The sequence below is a fragment of the Anabrus simplex genome, chromosome 9 (genome assembly GCF_040414725.1).
Source record: "Anabrus simplex isolate iqAnaSimp1 chromosome 9, ASM4041472v1, whole genome shotgun sequence".
Taxonomy (NCBI): domain Eukaryota; kingdom Metazoa; phylum Arthropoda; class Insecta; order Orthoptera; family Tettigoniidae; genus Anabrus; species Anabrus simplex.
Window position 1 is genome coordinate 77530060 of NC_090273.1, and position 16782 is coordinate 77546841.

The 16782-nt window shown below is 39.6% G+C and overlaps 1 protein-coding gene across 1 annotated transcript in view; it reads right to left on the minus strand.

Moving 5' to 3' along the window:
• Positions 1-16782, minus strand: part of Trim9 (E3 ubiquitin-protein ligase Trim9) — a 343327-nt gene that overhangs the window by 184095 nt on the left and 142450 nt on the right. Inside the window, exon 4 of the mRNA XM_067153370.2 lies at positions 10669-10825. Coding sequence (XP_067009471.2) covers positions 10669-10825 — 157 coding nt within the window. The remainder of the gene's footprint in view (positions 1-10668; positions 10826-16782) is intronic.

A 16782-nucleotide genomic window follows, 5' to 3' on the forward strand; every position in this document is an offset into this window, starting at 1 on the left:
AAGGTATGACATAGACATGTCACCTCTATACCGAATAGCTGAAAATATATAAAAAAGTAAATAAAAATAACAACCCCCTTAAGTTCCCCTTAAAGCAATTATCACCATTTCCATGCACATATTTGATTTTGAAATAAGTTCGCTACCTTTATCTAAAGTATTAATAATAATAATAATAATAATAATAATAATAATAATAATAATAATAATAATAATAATAATAATAATAATAATAATAATAATAATCTACTAAAGGCAATGCCTTCTAGCTGTAGTCACATCTGACGATCTTCTGCTAGCCTCTTCACGTTGCTATATGAAACACGCCGGTTCACCGATGGAGTTCCAGATGTACGACATCCTTGTTCGTTCCCTGGGTCTCTTTCCCAGTACTTTTCCTTCAATGATGGTTTGGAGGAGACAGTCGTGACTCGGTACGTGTCTAAGGAAATTTGTTTTCCTCTTCTTTATCCTATTTATTAAACATCGACTTGTTTACGTTCTTTAAAACAAGGTCATTTGGTTTTTATCCATCCAATTTGTTTTTGTAACTCTCCTCCAAAACCACATTTCTGCAGCCTCAAGTTTTGTTTCTTTCAGTTTTCCTAATGTCCAGGTTTCGCATCCATACAGTAGCACACTCCAACAAAAGGTCTTGAGAAATGATATTCTGGTCTCAAAATTGAGATGGTTGTTTAACAATAAGTTTTTCTTATTTCGGAAGGATTTTATTGCTACTACTATTCTTTTCTTGGTTTACGAAAGGGACCTTGTATCATAGATAATTGCACTACCCCAACAGGAGAATTATGAGACTTGTTCTATCGGTGTGCTATTCAATTTTGAGTTTTTTCTACCAGTGGGCTTCTTTTTGTCTACTATCATGAATTTTGTTTTCTTTATATTTAGTTTAAATTTTTCTAAGGATGTGTTGAATGTTCTTAGAATCTTGCTCATATCTTTTTCAAAATTAGCTAAGATAGCAATATCATCTGCAAAACGGATACTGTGCACCTGAATACCATTAAAATTCACTCCATCAGTATGCCTTTTTATTTCTCTGACTGTAGGAGAGATACTAGAGATACTTATCATACTCCTTTTCTAATTTTTGCTTCCCTTGTAGTACCATTAATATTAACTTCCGTGGTTTGAGCTGTATATAGATTCAGAATAAGGTGCCTGTCTTTCCAGTCAAGTTCTATATTCCCTATTACTTGAAAAAGCAATCGCCACTCAACATTATCGAAGGCTGTTTCCAAGTCAATCAATGTTCCATAAGTTTTCCTGTTGTCTTCTAACCTTATTTCCAAAATTATTAATAAACTAAAATCCCCAAATTTCTACGCTCCAAAGAGAAACTTAAGTCATCGTAATTGCTCATCCAAATCCAAAATGAAAAAAATAAATAGTAGCCCACATAAAATTCCTCCCTAAAGTAGCAATCACTCCCAATGTTACCAACAAAAAAAGAAACATTCCAAAACTAAACAATTATGTTAAATGCACAAAAAGGGAAAATCGAGCCCACACATTTGTCATACCTGGGAAATCAACGCAATCTGGCGGAACACATTTGCATGTTAGTTTGCGAAGAATGGCGGTCGCTCCCCTATTAGGCTAACACAAGCAATTATTAATTACTCTCCCCTAATTGCGAACTAAGCCTTGCTTTGTTCTCCACCACAAGAATAAACGTACCCCATAATCTCTCTGACGTAACCAGCACTACGGAGGATCATCTCGTCATGACGAAGGGTGCACTTCCGGCCAACTGGAGTTGAAGCTTTGAACACAGCTCAATGCACAGTAAGCCATCACTCCTCAAAACGCTATTGTTTTAAGTGAACTCAATATAATTGAATCGGTACGAGTTAAAAGCGACAAGTCGAAATGTGCGATATTCACAAACATTACAACACTGAAACGCATTTAGTTCGTTGGGCTTTGTGAACAAAAATTGTATGTAACATCCCTTGATATATAAGAAGGAATGATATGAGGGAGAGAGAGTGAACATTAAATGGGCGGCTAGTAAATACCGTGTCATCAGCAACTCTGAAGTTGTTAATAATCGCCCCTATAGAAATGCCATACTCTACTCCTCCCAGAGCCTCTCTGAACAACTCCTCGGAACAGATATTAAACAATAATGGAGACAACACACATCCTTGATAGTCGCCATGTTTAATATGACGCGCTTGGACGCTCGTGAGCATGTTACCGGATCTGACGAGAAAACCATGGCTTTTAGTGCCGGGATATCCCAGGACGGGTTCGGCTCGCCAAGTGCAGGTCTTTCTATTTGACACCCGTAGGCGACCTGCGCGTCGTGATGAGGATGAAATGAGGATGAGGACAACACATACACCCAGACCCCCTGTCATTGGAATTAACCAATTAAGGTTAAAATCCCCGACCCGGCCGGGAATCGAACCCGGGACCCTCTGAACCGAAGGCCAGTACGCTGACCGTTCAGCCAACGAGTCGGACGTCATAACAGATAAGACGATGTGGCTTCGGTACATGTACTTGTTGTTCTTGTTAGGCAAACCCGCACGGCAAAGGTATCGCAGGGTTGCCTACACTCTAATTCATAGCGGGTCCGGAATGGCCAATCAGTTTAACCTCTCGTTCGTTGCTACATGAACAGTTTACACACAATGCATTTGGAATGGAATTTACTGAAAACATAAAGGCCGCAACTTCGTCCCACTTTACCTGACTTTTGTGTTTTTGTTGGAGCGGACTTGTGAGTATTTCACTCACCACGCGAAGAATGTTGCGACTATCTCCCTGCTTTGACATTTTATATCGAAAGACTCGTGTATATCAATATCTTACGTATTTGGGTTAACGAAATGAATCGGGTAAGGAATATTACCTCTAAGTTTTTACAACTGATATTGACAAACTTTCAAGGACTTGTAATATTCAGTGTATGCACTTTCATATCTGACTTCATTCGTTTTAGACAGAAGCTACGATTTTAGGATAGATCTTCCACCGTTATTACAGGAACGTATTGAATCGGAAACAAAACTAATGACGGAGGGGATGAAGATAACGGAAGTGATGACACCTGGGTAAAAATCAACAGACTCAATGGTTTTCTCGTCAGATCCGGTAACATGCTCACGAGCGTCCAAGCGCGTCATATTAAACATGGCGACCAACGCTGGATTAAGAAGATAACTAACAATGATAAAGATAAAAATGTCAAGAGACTTGTTTCTATGCCAGATCAACTGATAGCTCAGTGAAAAATTTATTTCCAAAAGTACATATATTTACTTAAAATTTCAGTCAAATTCGTAATACAGTAAAACCTGCCTTTATCAGAACCTTTATGAACCAGAAAACTGTTCATATCGGAAAACTTTCCCGGTCCCAAGAATTATGGTTTAATATTCACGTAAGTTATCTGTCTTCAGCAGAACGTGACTGGCACGGAATCGGAAGGGAATTTTTTTACTATAACTGAAAATAAATGTAAATTTCCTTCCTAACACTTTTCAGTACAAGTGTATTTTGAATGGATCTAAGATGGCCGAGGTAGCATTCGGCCAGTAATGTCTGTATCTGTGCTGGATGTTGTAATTCGGATCGTAGAATCAGTGAAAGAATTGTCGCCAAATACGGTACGTCAATGCTTTCACAAAGCTAAGTTTATCTCACACCCTGACAAAGGAACAATAACAAACGAAGATACTGACCTGCTACAGCAAACTCTTGAACAGTTTAATTATCAGTGCAGGACATTACGTGGCCACTGATCGAGAAGGAGAGACAGAGGTGGCGTTACGAAACATTGAAGAGTTCGTCACCCGTCACCTCCAAGAAAATGAAACGGAAATTGATGGCGATGATGACGAGAACGAAGACGATTTTGTCAAGTGAAGTCCTACCCTCATGCCCTACCAGATGTATAGGACATGCAGTCTTTTTCCCAAGCGAAATATGACGCGAAATTTCTCGACATTATTGGCCATGTCCACATTTTAATTGAGAACCGTGCTACCAGGGTTAGTTGTGTCCTGCGTACAATTGTGGATTACTCGAAGAAGTAAATGACAGTCCTGCACAGTATTACTATTGGAGTTATTTCTATAAAACATGTAATGTGTTAATGTACTACAGTGCGGTGTGAGGGGGTTCTAAGCAAGGACATATTTGTGTTAGTGTAGATGAACTAGTGTATACAAATATGTGATTAGTGTCATTATTGTATCTACTACCACCCAAAATCATATAAATCAACTGCTGGATTATCTGATGGAGGCATGTACTTATGCTTTTTATTTTATTTGTAACCACCTTTATGAAACAGAATCCTGCATATAGCGGACAAACATTCTGGTCCCTTGGGTTTTCGCTGAGGACAGGTTTTACTGTATAAATTAATATAAATATTTCTGCGTCCACTAACTATTTCTATGGTTCCAATGCACAGATACCGAAATTTTACCCTACAAGATTTTATACGTGCCAGTCAATCTACTGTCAAGAAACAGGGGTATTTGAGCACCTTTAAATACAGAGCCGCGATCGAACATCCCAACATGGACACTACCGTCCGATCCACTGATACTGTCAGCCTGAGGAGGGTAAATAAACCGCAGTTCAATGTTGCAAAAGTTCTGTCTGATAGCAATGATTTGTTCCACCTGGCAGGTTTCATTGTGCAGTGACGCCAGATGTTATCACGAAGCAGGGAAACCCATGCTGTCACCCCAGCCTGTTACAGGTGGTCAATAGACAGAGGAATTTAGTCCTCTAGCTTCAAACACAAGCATGGCAATTTAATGACCGTCCTCTTGACATGTGTGAGTTAAGCTTCATACATACGATTATATCGTTTGTGCATTACCACATACACGACCCGCACAAAGGGATTTTCATCGTTCAGCGATTAGTTTAATAAAAGTGTATTATTCCGAGTATTTGTAGTGCAGGGTGCCTAACCAGCCATTAAAAGTGCTTAGTTCACTCGAAATGATCTGGGTTCGACTCCCCAGCAAGATGTGAAGAAATTTAGGAACGATATTTCCAATCCTCCAGAAATGCCCGACCCCCAAAATCATTCACTTTACGCAGGTTAGCATTTGCCTGGTGCGAGAATAGGAAACCATGGAAAACCGTCCTTAGGACTTCCCTAGGTAGAATTCAAACCTACTATCTCCAGAATGCACCGCCACAAAACTCAAACCGCGTAGTCAACTCACTCATTTCGGCACTAATAGTTTAGAATGCAAACGTATTCATCCAAGACGCAATTGTTTGCTACCCGCACAACGGTTCTGCAGTGAGCTTTGCATAAATATCAGCGATCTGAACTATAAGAGCCCCTAAAATTTATGCAACTCAAATACATAACTGTAAAGCGGTTAGATGATACTTGCGCCTTGGATGAATATGATTGGATTCTAAACCATTGGTGCCTACATATTGTGCCATTTCACTGTTATGAGAAGTTACGACCGTAAGTAGAACAAAGATGGAACCCATGTATCTTGGAATAATTAACGCCGAAAGATCTGAATCATACCGCATGTGAAGGCAAAAGTGCTCACATCAAGTGGGAGAGAAGAAGAAGTAAGATCCAGAAGGCAGTGAAAAGGATCGAACGGGAATATTGTTACTAACAATTAAAAAAAAAACGAGATTGGATTGCTACCAAAATATACGGATTGAAGACGGAAGTAACTGCACCAGAATCTTAAGGACGGCACAGCAAGAAATCAGCTCCGCGGGATAAAGAAGGAATTTTTAGAAGCTACGTTGCGAATTGAACTGGGGACTAATAATTTCATTTAGCGATCTCCAAGAGACGTGAAGAGAGGAAAATAACAGCAACAAGCTTACGTCACTGCAGTCCCTGCTGACGTACTTCACGATATTACCGAAGTGAAGAGTTACAAAGGGAATCCTACAATAACTCGAAATTGAGTGAAGAAAGAGAATTAATCATTTCAAATTCTAAAATTACATCAACCTAAGGAAATATTCGACCAGTAAATCAACTCTTTCAGAGGAAACAATCTTCACATTAGACAGTTTCTCACAGTTATTCACAATGGAAATGCTAATTAATCTCATATGCCATTCTATTCCGACTAGACCACAGATGAACATGGAGCTCTAAGGAGATGATAAGCCAGACTGCCCAAATGGGTGCCGCAGGATGACGTTGCCGACCGAGATGACTGAGCCCAGAGGAGGAATATGTGAATATTTCCCGTCCATCCAGGGAAATAAGTAGCGACGTTTCAATATGTCCTGTCAACTGGATATATGACGGCGACTGGAGCTGCTGAATTCAGATGTCTTACTTTTAAATCAGTGTAATAATGTTTGTATTCAACTGTAAATGTAGTATGATTTATTAATTTGTTCGGTGCGAAGTGATTAAACGACAAGAGTGGTGTGATAAATTAGAATGAAGGTGGATAGGTAATCTTCAGATGTGCATAACAAATCCTTAGATAGGTAGTCACTCAGTGATAAAAGCCTACGTTCGGAATGTGATCCATGTAGTGTGAAATTCTGAGTTAGTCAAAGTGACAGTAAGTTGTATGATACACAATAGAGCGATATAGATACGTGTGTTCATTGGTTACAGTCAATGAATGTCAAATTAGGAACCAACAGTAGGATATGCTTGCTAGGTAGACAAATCTGTTTATGATAAATGGTAGTTATGACTGAATGAAGGTCATGGTATTTGGAAATGTATCCATGAACCGTAGCTGAAAGAAATAAGGGCCACAATGGTAAGAAGTGAACCCGTGTTAGTAAGGAGACAGATTATGGTTTTGAAAGTATAATAGTAATATTTTAAGAGAAGTTGATACGTGATTGATGGTTGAGAATAATGATAGTTATTGATTCTGCGCGAGGATGAACACGGTGACGTGACTATGTACTTAACGGTTTTCATGTAGAGTTTTGCTAATTAGGAAATGAACGTGTAGCAATTTCATGTTCTGTTTATCTCACGAGCAAGCATGTAGAAATACAAATAAGATTTGAGTGACATCTGTTGGTTAGAACGCTCACTTGGTAGTGTCAACAAGATCTCAGTTAGGAGGACGAATTGAACACATGTGCTGTCACAAAATTTTCTTAATACCAATTGATTCTCAGACGAGAGGAACGTAGTAATTTCTTAGGCGACATCCCATCACTGATGACCAAATGGAAATGGAGAAATGATTTTCAACGGTCAAGTCTTCACACTATGCACCACTCTTGATAGCATATTTCAGACGAGACTAGTAGGGTAGTTATTAACAAGTATAATATCGCACCTATGTTTAGCTTAAAATGACGAGAGTATTTGGATCTTTAAATGGTATATGTGTTTTACTGGTTCTGATTGAACTTTTATGAGAACTAGATTGATTTGAAAGGGGAACTTATCGGAATTCATGCAGAACAAAAAGGACTTAGACGAAGAAGCATTAATATTCAAAATTTAATTAATTAAATTTTCAATGGTCATTAGTCCATATCCAACATTGTGATTTAATGATGCATAGAAACATTAGGGAACTATCCTCCCAGATTAGCATCCATAGGTATTTATTAGTATGTTGAAGGATAGGATGATTCTATGGCAGTAAGTGAATATGAGCTCCGAGGGAGAGCTAATAGTTAATTCAAACCTCATATGTAGTAGGAAAAATTCCAATTCTTGAGATATGGTTGTAAGTCTCAAAATGCGTCCTGGATACCATGAAGAAGACACCCTCAGTCTATATTTTGCTTATTGGAACTCATGTTGTAAATATTTCTTTTTTTTGCTAGGGTGCACCCAGACCAATAATATTTTTTTCTTGTTACCCAGATAAGTTATTAACTATATAGATAAGTTTTCTTTAGTTATCCAAGTAAGTTTTCAATTACTTATACGAATTTTTAATTACCTATGTTAGGAAAGCTTTCACCAGTTTAAGTATTCAAACATATTAGATTTCGTTTCAATCCCTTAATTGAACGCTTTATTCCAATTTAATTATTGCTTTAAGGGTCTAAGAGGGAAAAATTTGACATTTTCTTTTGGACTTATGGGTTTTAATTTGATAATTACGAGCTGGAGCATAATAGTATTCAATTTAATGATGGCCTATTCAGAACTTAAGACCTTGCCATTCATTGCAGTCTGTCCCTGATTTTGTGGGCAAGCATGACCTGAGCACTTAACGTAATGAATTCCAGTAGATCTATTACAGATGATGACGAGGTCAAACAACTTTTACTTTAAAATGCGTAGTGGGCGCTGAATGTGCCAAATACCGGTAGATTTTCCATGAACATTACTTACATATATTTTTGCACGATACCGCCTTTTTCTTCGATTCTTCTTTCCACCCAGAAACGTGGAAATGTTGAATAAAGGAGTGATATAGAGCAATTAAAAGAAAAAAGGAAATGAGTAATTAAATATTGAATGGAGAAATAGGTAGACTTATGAGGTTAAGTCCATGTTCCCTCGAAATAGGCCAAGTGAACAGTCCACCATACAATTTCCTTTACCAGATTTTTCTTTTTACGGAGGATAGTCCAATATTCGAATTCTGGATTGAAATATTGTTATAATAAACAAATATAGAAATGTTAAACAGTTCTTTCAATGTGTTTGTAGTATAGAAACCTAGATTTAGGTAAATGAGAGCGATAACATCTTGATAGCATAAGAATTAGAATAAGCAACATATGAAAGTCGTTTCTATAGGTGATTTATGTCTTATTTAGCTCCGCATGGTATATCTTTCTCTGATTCGGAACTCAACACCCAAATTATTGAACTGTTTAGTTGGAAAGGTCAGAATTAAGCTAGCCTGGATATTATGCGTCCTTTCAGGGAGCCGGGAACGGCGCAATATCCTAACCATTCCCATTATTATTATTATTATTATTATTATTATTATTATTATTATTATTATTATTATTATTATTTGATTTATAGGCCTAGGCTATTTTTTTTAAATGTAAATAACCATACAGCTATTAATACACGTGCATATATTTTTAAAAACTATGTGTAATTTTGGAAGTTGGTATTATAAGAAAAAGTTGTTGAATTTCGAGGCAATATTAATGTGAGATGGTCTCACAGTCACTCGAGATTGTCAAGAAAAACCTACTTTCATGAAAGAAGTTTCCAGTTCAAGATTTTTACAGACCTTCCTGCCACATCCCTTGGCTGTTTGTGCTGTACAATGAGCTCTAATATATGTCAGAAACAAATGAAAATGTTTGCAAATTTCTCCCAAAATATTCTCATATGAAGTAGGTCTACACAGGGAAATATACTTGACCAGCACTGTTTATTAATCAGGTGGCATGGAATATTTCAGAGTCAATATTATACATTGTGCTATGGTATATTAATATTTCTACTATTTTTCAAAACTGGGAAGGCTGCTTTCTTTTCATAAGGATCATTCTTATATCATAATGTATTCATTCCAAGAAACCTTCCTTTATATTACATGTGTTATCAGTAGTTTAATTTCGGGTGGCTATTTCTAGCCGGGTGCAGCCCTTGTAAGGCAGACCCTCCGATGAGGGTGGACGGCATCTGCCATGTATAGGCAACTGCGTGTTATTGTGGTGGAGGATAGTGTTGTGTGTGATGTGTGAGTTGCAGGGATGTTGAGGACAGCACAAACACCGAGCCCCCGGGCCACTGGAATTAACCAATGAAGGTTAATTCCCCGACCCGGCCGAGAATCGAACACAGGACCCTCTGAACCGAAGGCCAGTACGCTGACCATTCGGCCAGCGACTCAGACGTGTTGTCGGTGAAATATCTTTTATTTATGAATTGGCATATCTGAAAACGGTAGAAGTAGTTAGTGGGATGTAAAACGAATAACATTATTATTATTATTGTTATTATTATTGTCCGCCTCCGTAAAGTAACGATTAGTGTTATTAACTGCCATCATCAAGTGCCCGAGTTCGATTCCAGGTAGTGCCAGAGATTTAAGAATGGCAGGGGGGCTGGTACGTGGTTGAAACTGCACATGCATAGTAGGTTCGTATCCCACTATCGGCAGCCCTGAAGATGGTTTTCCGTGGTTTCCCATTTTCACACCAGGCAATTAATTACCTTAATTAAGGCCACGGCCGCTTCCTTCCAACTCCTAGGCCTTTCCTATCCCATCGTCGCCATAAGACCTATCTGTGTCGGTGCGACGTAAAGCCCCTAGCAAAAAAAGAAAAACTGCACATGCAGCTCACCACCATTGGGGGTGTGCCTCACCTCGGGATGAAGGCACGAGGTTTACTTTTGTTATTATTATTATTATTATTATTATTATTATTATTATTATTATTATTATTATTATTATTATTATTATTATTTCCCAAGATACCAACCAGCCCTGTTTCCCTTTCAGCTCTGGTTCAGAACAATTGCCAATAGACACCTAAGCATAAACACCAACACAACACAGACCATTAGTCAGATTTTAAGCACGCTGGGCACACAAAGATGTGTGAAGCCGCTCACATAAAAAGACAACAAGGGAGATACACTACATAGGATGCTAGTTTTGAGGATGTGCAGAACTTAGTTTTAAATACTAGCGTACAGACAAGTTTTGTGAGAATGTAGCACTTTCGTTAATCATAATGCAAGGTTGTTAAGGTACTTACGCTTCATTTGTATAAAGTTGAGCTGCTCGATGGCCCTCAGCACACTCTTGTCCTCCAGTGTGAGGTCAAACTCGTGCGAGATGCGAGGTGCTGTCCCCATGTCTTTGTGCCACGTGATGTCCACGTTAGCCACCCTCGTGATCAACATCGACCCAACCTGAGAACAAGGAACAGTACTACAGGTTACAAAAAGAAAGTCTGGCGCAGTAATTCCCAGCATCCTTGTGAAATACACAATGAATTATCCATGCACTATTTCTTACTCCCTCGACTCCGTAACGCCAGATCGGCTGAGCTCAGTTACACTTTGTAATCAGAACGAACAATTTAAACATCGTAAGTAACCAACAGAATTCGTAATCAGAAAACACAGACTCAATTTCTAACGAAACTGATAGACTTCATAATCAGAATGAACAACTTCAGCCTCTAAAAAAACTGATAGACATAACAGCGCGGGCAAGCCTCCACTACCTGGCTGTGACATAAACTTTCCAGAAGCCTCGCGAGACAGCCAGGGCTTACGTCAGCCAGATAGGCTAGGATATAAAAGGCCAAGATCAAGGCCACTCTAGTAGTGTAATTTCTGCCTGGGAGACTGATTACCTCGGATCGAGTAGGGGTATTTCAGTCGCCTTGACAAAGAATACTGCAATGTATTCGAAACGTCGGCAAACTGTACGTGATATGCGTACAAGTACAACACGGTTCAACCCGGAAAATAAATTAAATAATTCTTCACACCGTGGAAGCTTCACTTCTAAGAAATGATAGACTTCACAATCAGAACTAACAAATGTAATTTTTAACGAAACCGACAGACTTCGCAATCAGAACACAATTTCAACTTGTAACGAAATCTATACCCTTCGCCATCAGAACTAGTAACTTCAATTTCTAACGAAACCGACAGACTTCGTGATCAGAACTAACAACTTCAACCTCTAAAGAAACTAAAATACTTTGCAATCAGGAGTAACAACTTCAATCTCTAACGAAACCGACAGACTACGCAATCGGAACTAACAAATTCAACTTGTAACGAAACCTATAGACTTCGCAATTACAACTAGTAACTTCAATTTCTAACAAAACCTATAGACTTCGCATTCAGAACTAAGAACTTGGAAGCTTCACTTCTAAGAAATGATAGACTTCACAATCAGAACTAACAAATGCAATTTTTAACGAAACCGACAGACTTCGCAATCAGAACACAATTTCAACTTGTAACGAAATCTATACCCTTCGCCATCAGAACTAGTAACTTCAATTTCTAACGAAACCGACAGACTTCGTGATCAGAACTAACAACTTCAACCTCTAAAGAAACTAAAATACTTTGCAATCAGGAGTAACAACTTCAATCTCTAACGAAACCGACAGACTACGCAATCGGAACTAACAAATTCAACTTGTAACGAAACCTATAGACTTCGCAATTACAACTAGTAACTTCAATTTCTAACAAAACCTATAGACTTCGCATTCAGAACTAAGAACTTCAATCTCTAACGAAACCGGCAGATTTCGCAACCATAACTAACAACTTCAACCTCTAACGAGACTGATAGACAGCTTCAGCCTCATACGTAAACAATAGACTTCGTAATCTGAAGTAATAATTTCAGCCTCGTATGTCATCATAGGAACGCAAGCTTATCGGGATTGTTTTCCACTTCCACTATAGAAAGTATATTGTTTCTAGGAAAGTACGTCTGGTTTTACGACATATATCTGGTTGCTACCGACTTACCTTACCTCCCGAGGAAAGTAACTACGAAGAACGATTTAACCAAAGAGTTTCACATATCATGTATTTCATAGCGAAAGAAAGAAACTCGAAATATTCACTGATATTACCAAACCCAAACCTTATGGCGCAAGAGCCCCGAAAGGCCTTGGCCTAGCAAGCGACCGCTGCTCAGCCCAAAGGCCTACAGATTATGAGGTGTCGTGTGGTGCGCACGGCGGATCCTCTCGGCCGTTATTCTTGGCTTCCTAGACCGGGTCCGTCAGAGGCTCCTCAATTGTAATCACGTAGGCTGAGTGGACCTCGAACTAGCCCTCAGATCCACGTAAAAATCTCTGACCTGGCCGGAAATCGAACCAGGGGCCTCCGGGTAAGAGGTAGGCACGCTACCTCTACACCGCAAGGCCGGCTTCTCTGATATTAACTGATGTAAATTCAAGATATTTTTTAGATACAACTTTTACTGTGTGAAATGTGGAAGTGATAAAGATATTATATACAATTCATGACGGAAGGAGAAGTGCCATTTCTCGAAATTTATTCCCAGCCCTCGCTATCATTCGAATACAAAATCGACCTCGAATGGTGAGTATTCACGAGCCTCATTTATGGAATGAATATAACAGTTGCCTAAATGAAACCGACATTTGTTACTTTCTGTAACGGTTAATGGTTGTTTGGAATATGGGAAGATACAGGAGGTAAATGGGTGACATGTCAGCCTGAATATAGTCACCTTGTCGCTCAAGTATGTGTTCCACACTTGATGAGAGATACCCCAAGCGAATTACGTCCATGATTGGCGGAGGAATCATACTTCAGTGGTGTCTCGGAATCACCATTGCTTGCGTACATGGATCCCTTGACTGTTCCTTTTATTTTCCTGATCAGGCTGCCCGTTGCGTCGGACTTGTTTTTGGCATGACCTTACTAGTCCATAATGAAATTCCCAACGCCATCTTAACACTAAACAGTGTCATGTACATCCTTCGTGAAAATCCACAGCTTGTTTCCAGTCATTCGACCGGGTCAGGAACGGAATGAATGGAGCTCCCATCTAGCGGCGAGGATAGGAATTGTGACGCCTGCCGAAGCCTGTCACACTCCTCTGGGGCAATGATTAATGACTGACAGATGAAATTAAATTATAATGAACAGTGGTGCAGGACTGAAAGATGACAGGAAGAACCGGAGTACCCGGAGAACAACCTGTCCCGCCTCCGCTTTATCCAGCACAAACCTCACATGGAGTGATCGGAATTTGAACCCCGGAACCCAGCGGTGAGAGGTCGGTTACTTGTCGCTTGAACCACAGAGGCTAACACATCCTTCAAAGGACGGTAAATGTTGGCTCCGCTAACACCATTTGCCACCATAAACTTGATAACAGACGCTAGGCTATGGTGTTTGGACACTTAAAACTGTTGGCACCAAAAGGAAGTGGCTGAAAACTATGGTTGAAGGCAAGAGATACATGGGTAAACAAAGGAAATCGTGGCTTGATCAGGTCGAGAAAAATTTGGAGGTCGGAGTGGCAGGAGATCCAGCAGCAAGAAACCTACCTAAAAAACACAAGGGAAGGACACTCGTATACTCAACCTGGGCAACTGGAAATGATTATGATGGATGATGATCGTGGATGATGATGATAATGAAGGAATGAATAGCGTTGAGGGTCTCGGTTTAGAGGATCTTGGTTTGTTTTCCGGCCGGGTTGGGAATTTTAGTCTAGTTTAGTAAATTCCTCTGGCTCGGGGACAGGGTGTTTGTCTCAATTCATAACACATAAAGAAAACCAACCACCACACAAATTCATAGTAGTAAATACATCCCTCTACATTGGGTTGGCTTAAGGAAGCGCATCCCACCGCAAAACAGTGCCGAGTCCACAAGTGCGATAGAGTTCGCACAAGCGACCTCGCTAATAATGTTAATAACTAACTACTTTTACGGTTTTCGGAGACACCGAGGTGCCGGACTTTTGTCACGCAGGAGTTCGTTTACGTGCCAGTAAATCTAACGACACGAGGCTGACGTATTTGAGCACATTCAAATACCACCGGACTGAGCCACTCATCCCGGCATGCGACCTCACTAGAGCGTAGGAAAAGCGGCACTGTATTATTATTATTTTTTTTGTTATTTGCTTTACGTCGCACCGACACAGATAGGTCTTATGGCGACGATGAGGCAGGAAGGGGCAAGGAGTGTGGAGGAAGCGGCCGTGGCCTTAACTAAGGTACAGCCCCAGCATTTGCCTGGTCTGAAAATGGGAAACCACGGAAAACCATCTTCAGGGCTGCCGACAGTGGGGTTCGAACCCACGATCTCTCGAATACTGGATACTGGCCGCACTTGAGCGACTGCAGCTATCGAGCTCGGTCTTCTTCTTCTTATTATTCTTATTACTGTAAGACGGTTGGTTTCAGGCTTCCATGCATGTAGAATGTCCTCTAAAATCACTCATGTTCGAATGTAGCAAGATCTTTACACCCTACATAACTCCCTTCGTGAATAAATCAAGGATGTCCGGCTCCTTGGCTCAATGGGTTTCAGGTTCGATTCCCGGCCTAGACGGCGATTTTGGCTTATTTGGTTAATTCTTCTGCTCGTGGACTGAGTGTTTATGATCGTCCTCTTAAATATATTTATTTACACGCAACACACTACCAATCACCTCAAAATTAACCGATAGTAAATACAACCCTCTGATAACAAAGTCATCCGGTCGTAAACAGGCGCTTTTTCCACATTTAGTGCCAATCCCAAGTGATTGGAATAAAGGCTACGAGGAAGAAGACGAAGAAGGCTACAAAACATCAAAGATAAGTGAGAAAACCTGAAAATAAAAATACAATCCCTGTGGTTTACTTTACACATCTTAGGAACAGAGGGTTAGGAATGTCCCTTGTGATACGGGAGAACGTGTAATCCAGTGTCGATAAGTACAGAGTGTGGCCACAAGGCTGGCTTCCTGGCAGTGTCTTCAGTAATTCTGTTCAGGACTCGGCTCTAATCAGCGTTCATTATCCGTACCGGGTCTTGAGCCCCGGAGAGATGGACGGGATCAGGCGCAGAGCCATGCCAAGCCTGTATTGCAGTTTGCAGATAACCCAGGAGTTACTACCGCACAGCTCCTCACTACACTACAATAGGCGAGATGATTTCCACGTTGGTTAGTGAGATTACATACCATAGTCATTACCTATTTATTTTAATGCTGAAAACATTTCTCAGCAGACAAAGTAGGGGTCCCCATACTAGGAAAAACGTAAAATTAAGCAATTTCCTTAATTGCACCGAAAGTTGAAGGTCTAAAGGACTCAGAAAGGTTTCAAATTGTGAATCTTGGATAGCTCTATCAAACTTTCAAAAACTTTATTCTTCGAAAAACACTTCCGGCCTAAATGCAGTTCCTAAAAAACAGCCTAAAATCGCTTGTCTCTTTACTCATATTCTTTTTTATCCAAATCCTAGCCAGATTAACTTATATATATATAACTCTTTCTGTAATGTGCTCCTTGTTCAACACCCTCAGGCATTGTTTGATTTTTTTTTTAATGTCCACAACGAAAATAGTTTAAGGGCTTAAGTGAAACTCTGCATTGACTCACATCAGCGCTCGTAGTGGTAGAAAAAGGCACTAAACGACAGTATAAAGATGATTAATAATAATGGAGGAAAATTCGCACAATGTGCGTAAGTTGTACAGTCAGTATATGGTTAGTGGACTCTAGCACAGAACGAAGTCAGTGATTCGGTCCTTTGCTTGAAAAACATCGCATGATATCTGTCACATAGCCCACCACAGCGCTTGCACACACATTCTTGTCCTGGAGAATGGAAACCTACTTTCTGGCGTAATAGGTGGTGAAAACCATGTACTGCAAACCGAGTCGTCACATGTCTAAGGTCATAGTTTGGTTGTTTCCAATCTTGTATAATCATGGCGTCGGTGGCATAGAACTCTTCCCAGATTTCTTCTCTCTGTGATGGAAGTTCCATCATGATAGAAATAGAAATTTTAGCCTTATTTCCTCTAAGTAGAATAGATGATTAAGAAAACGATTTTAATGTTTACGGATAAATAAAGAATATATTCTCATACTTCATTATATTTTATTAACCTAAAATTCGTAGCTCATATCCCTAGGATGTTTTCAACATTGAGTTGCTTGCCTGAAGGGCCAGAACTGTGGAGTTTTTCCACACAGTTCAGCTTTTTGCCTAATACTAAACAGACCTTTGAAAAATAAATGAAATATTTTAATAAATACCCATGTAAGTTTAGAAAAAAAAAAAAAAGCTTTTGTCAAATCCTTTGTCTGGAGTGTACTACTTTATACTTGTGAGAGCTGGAC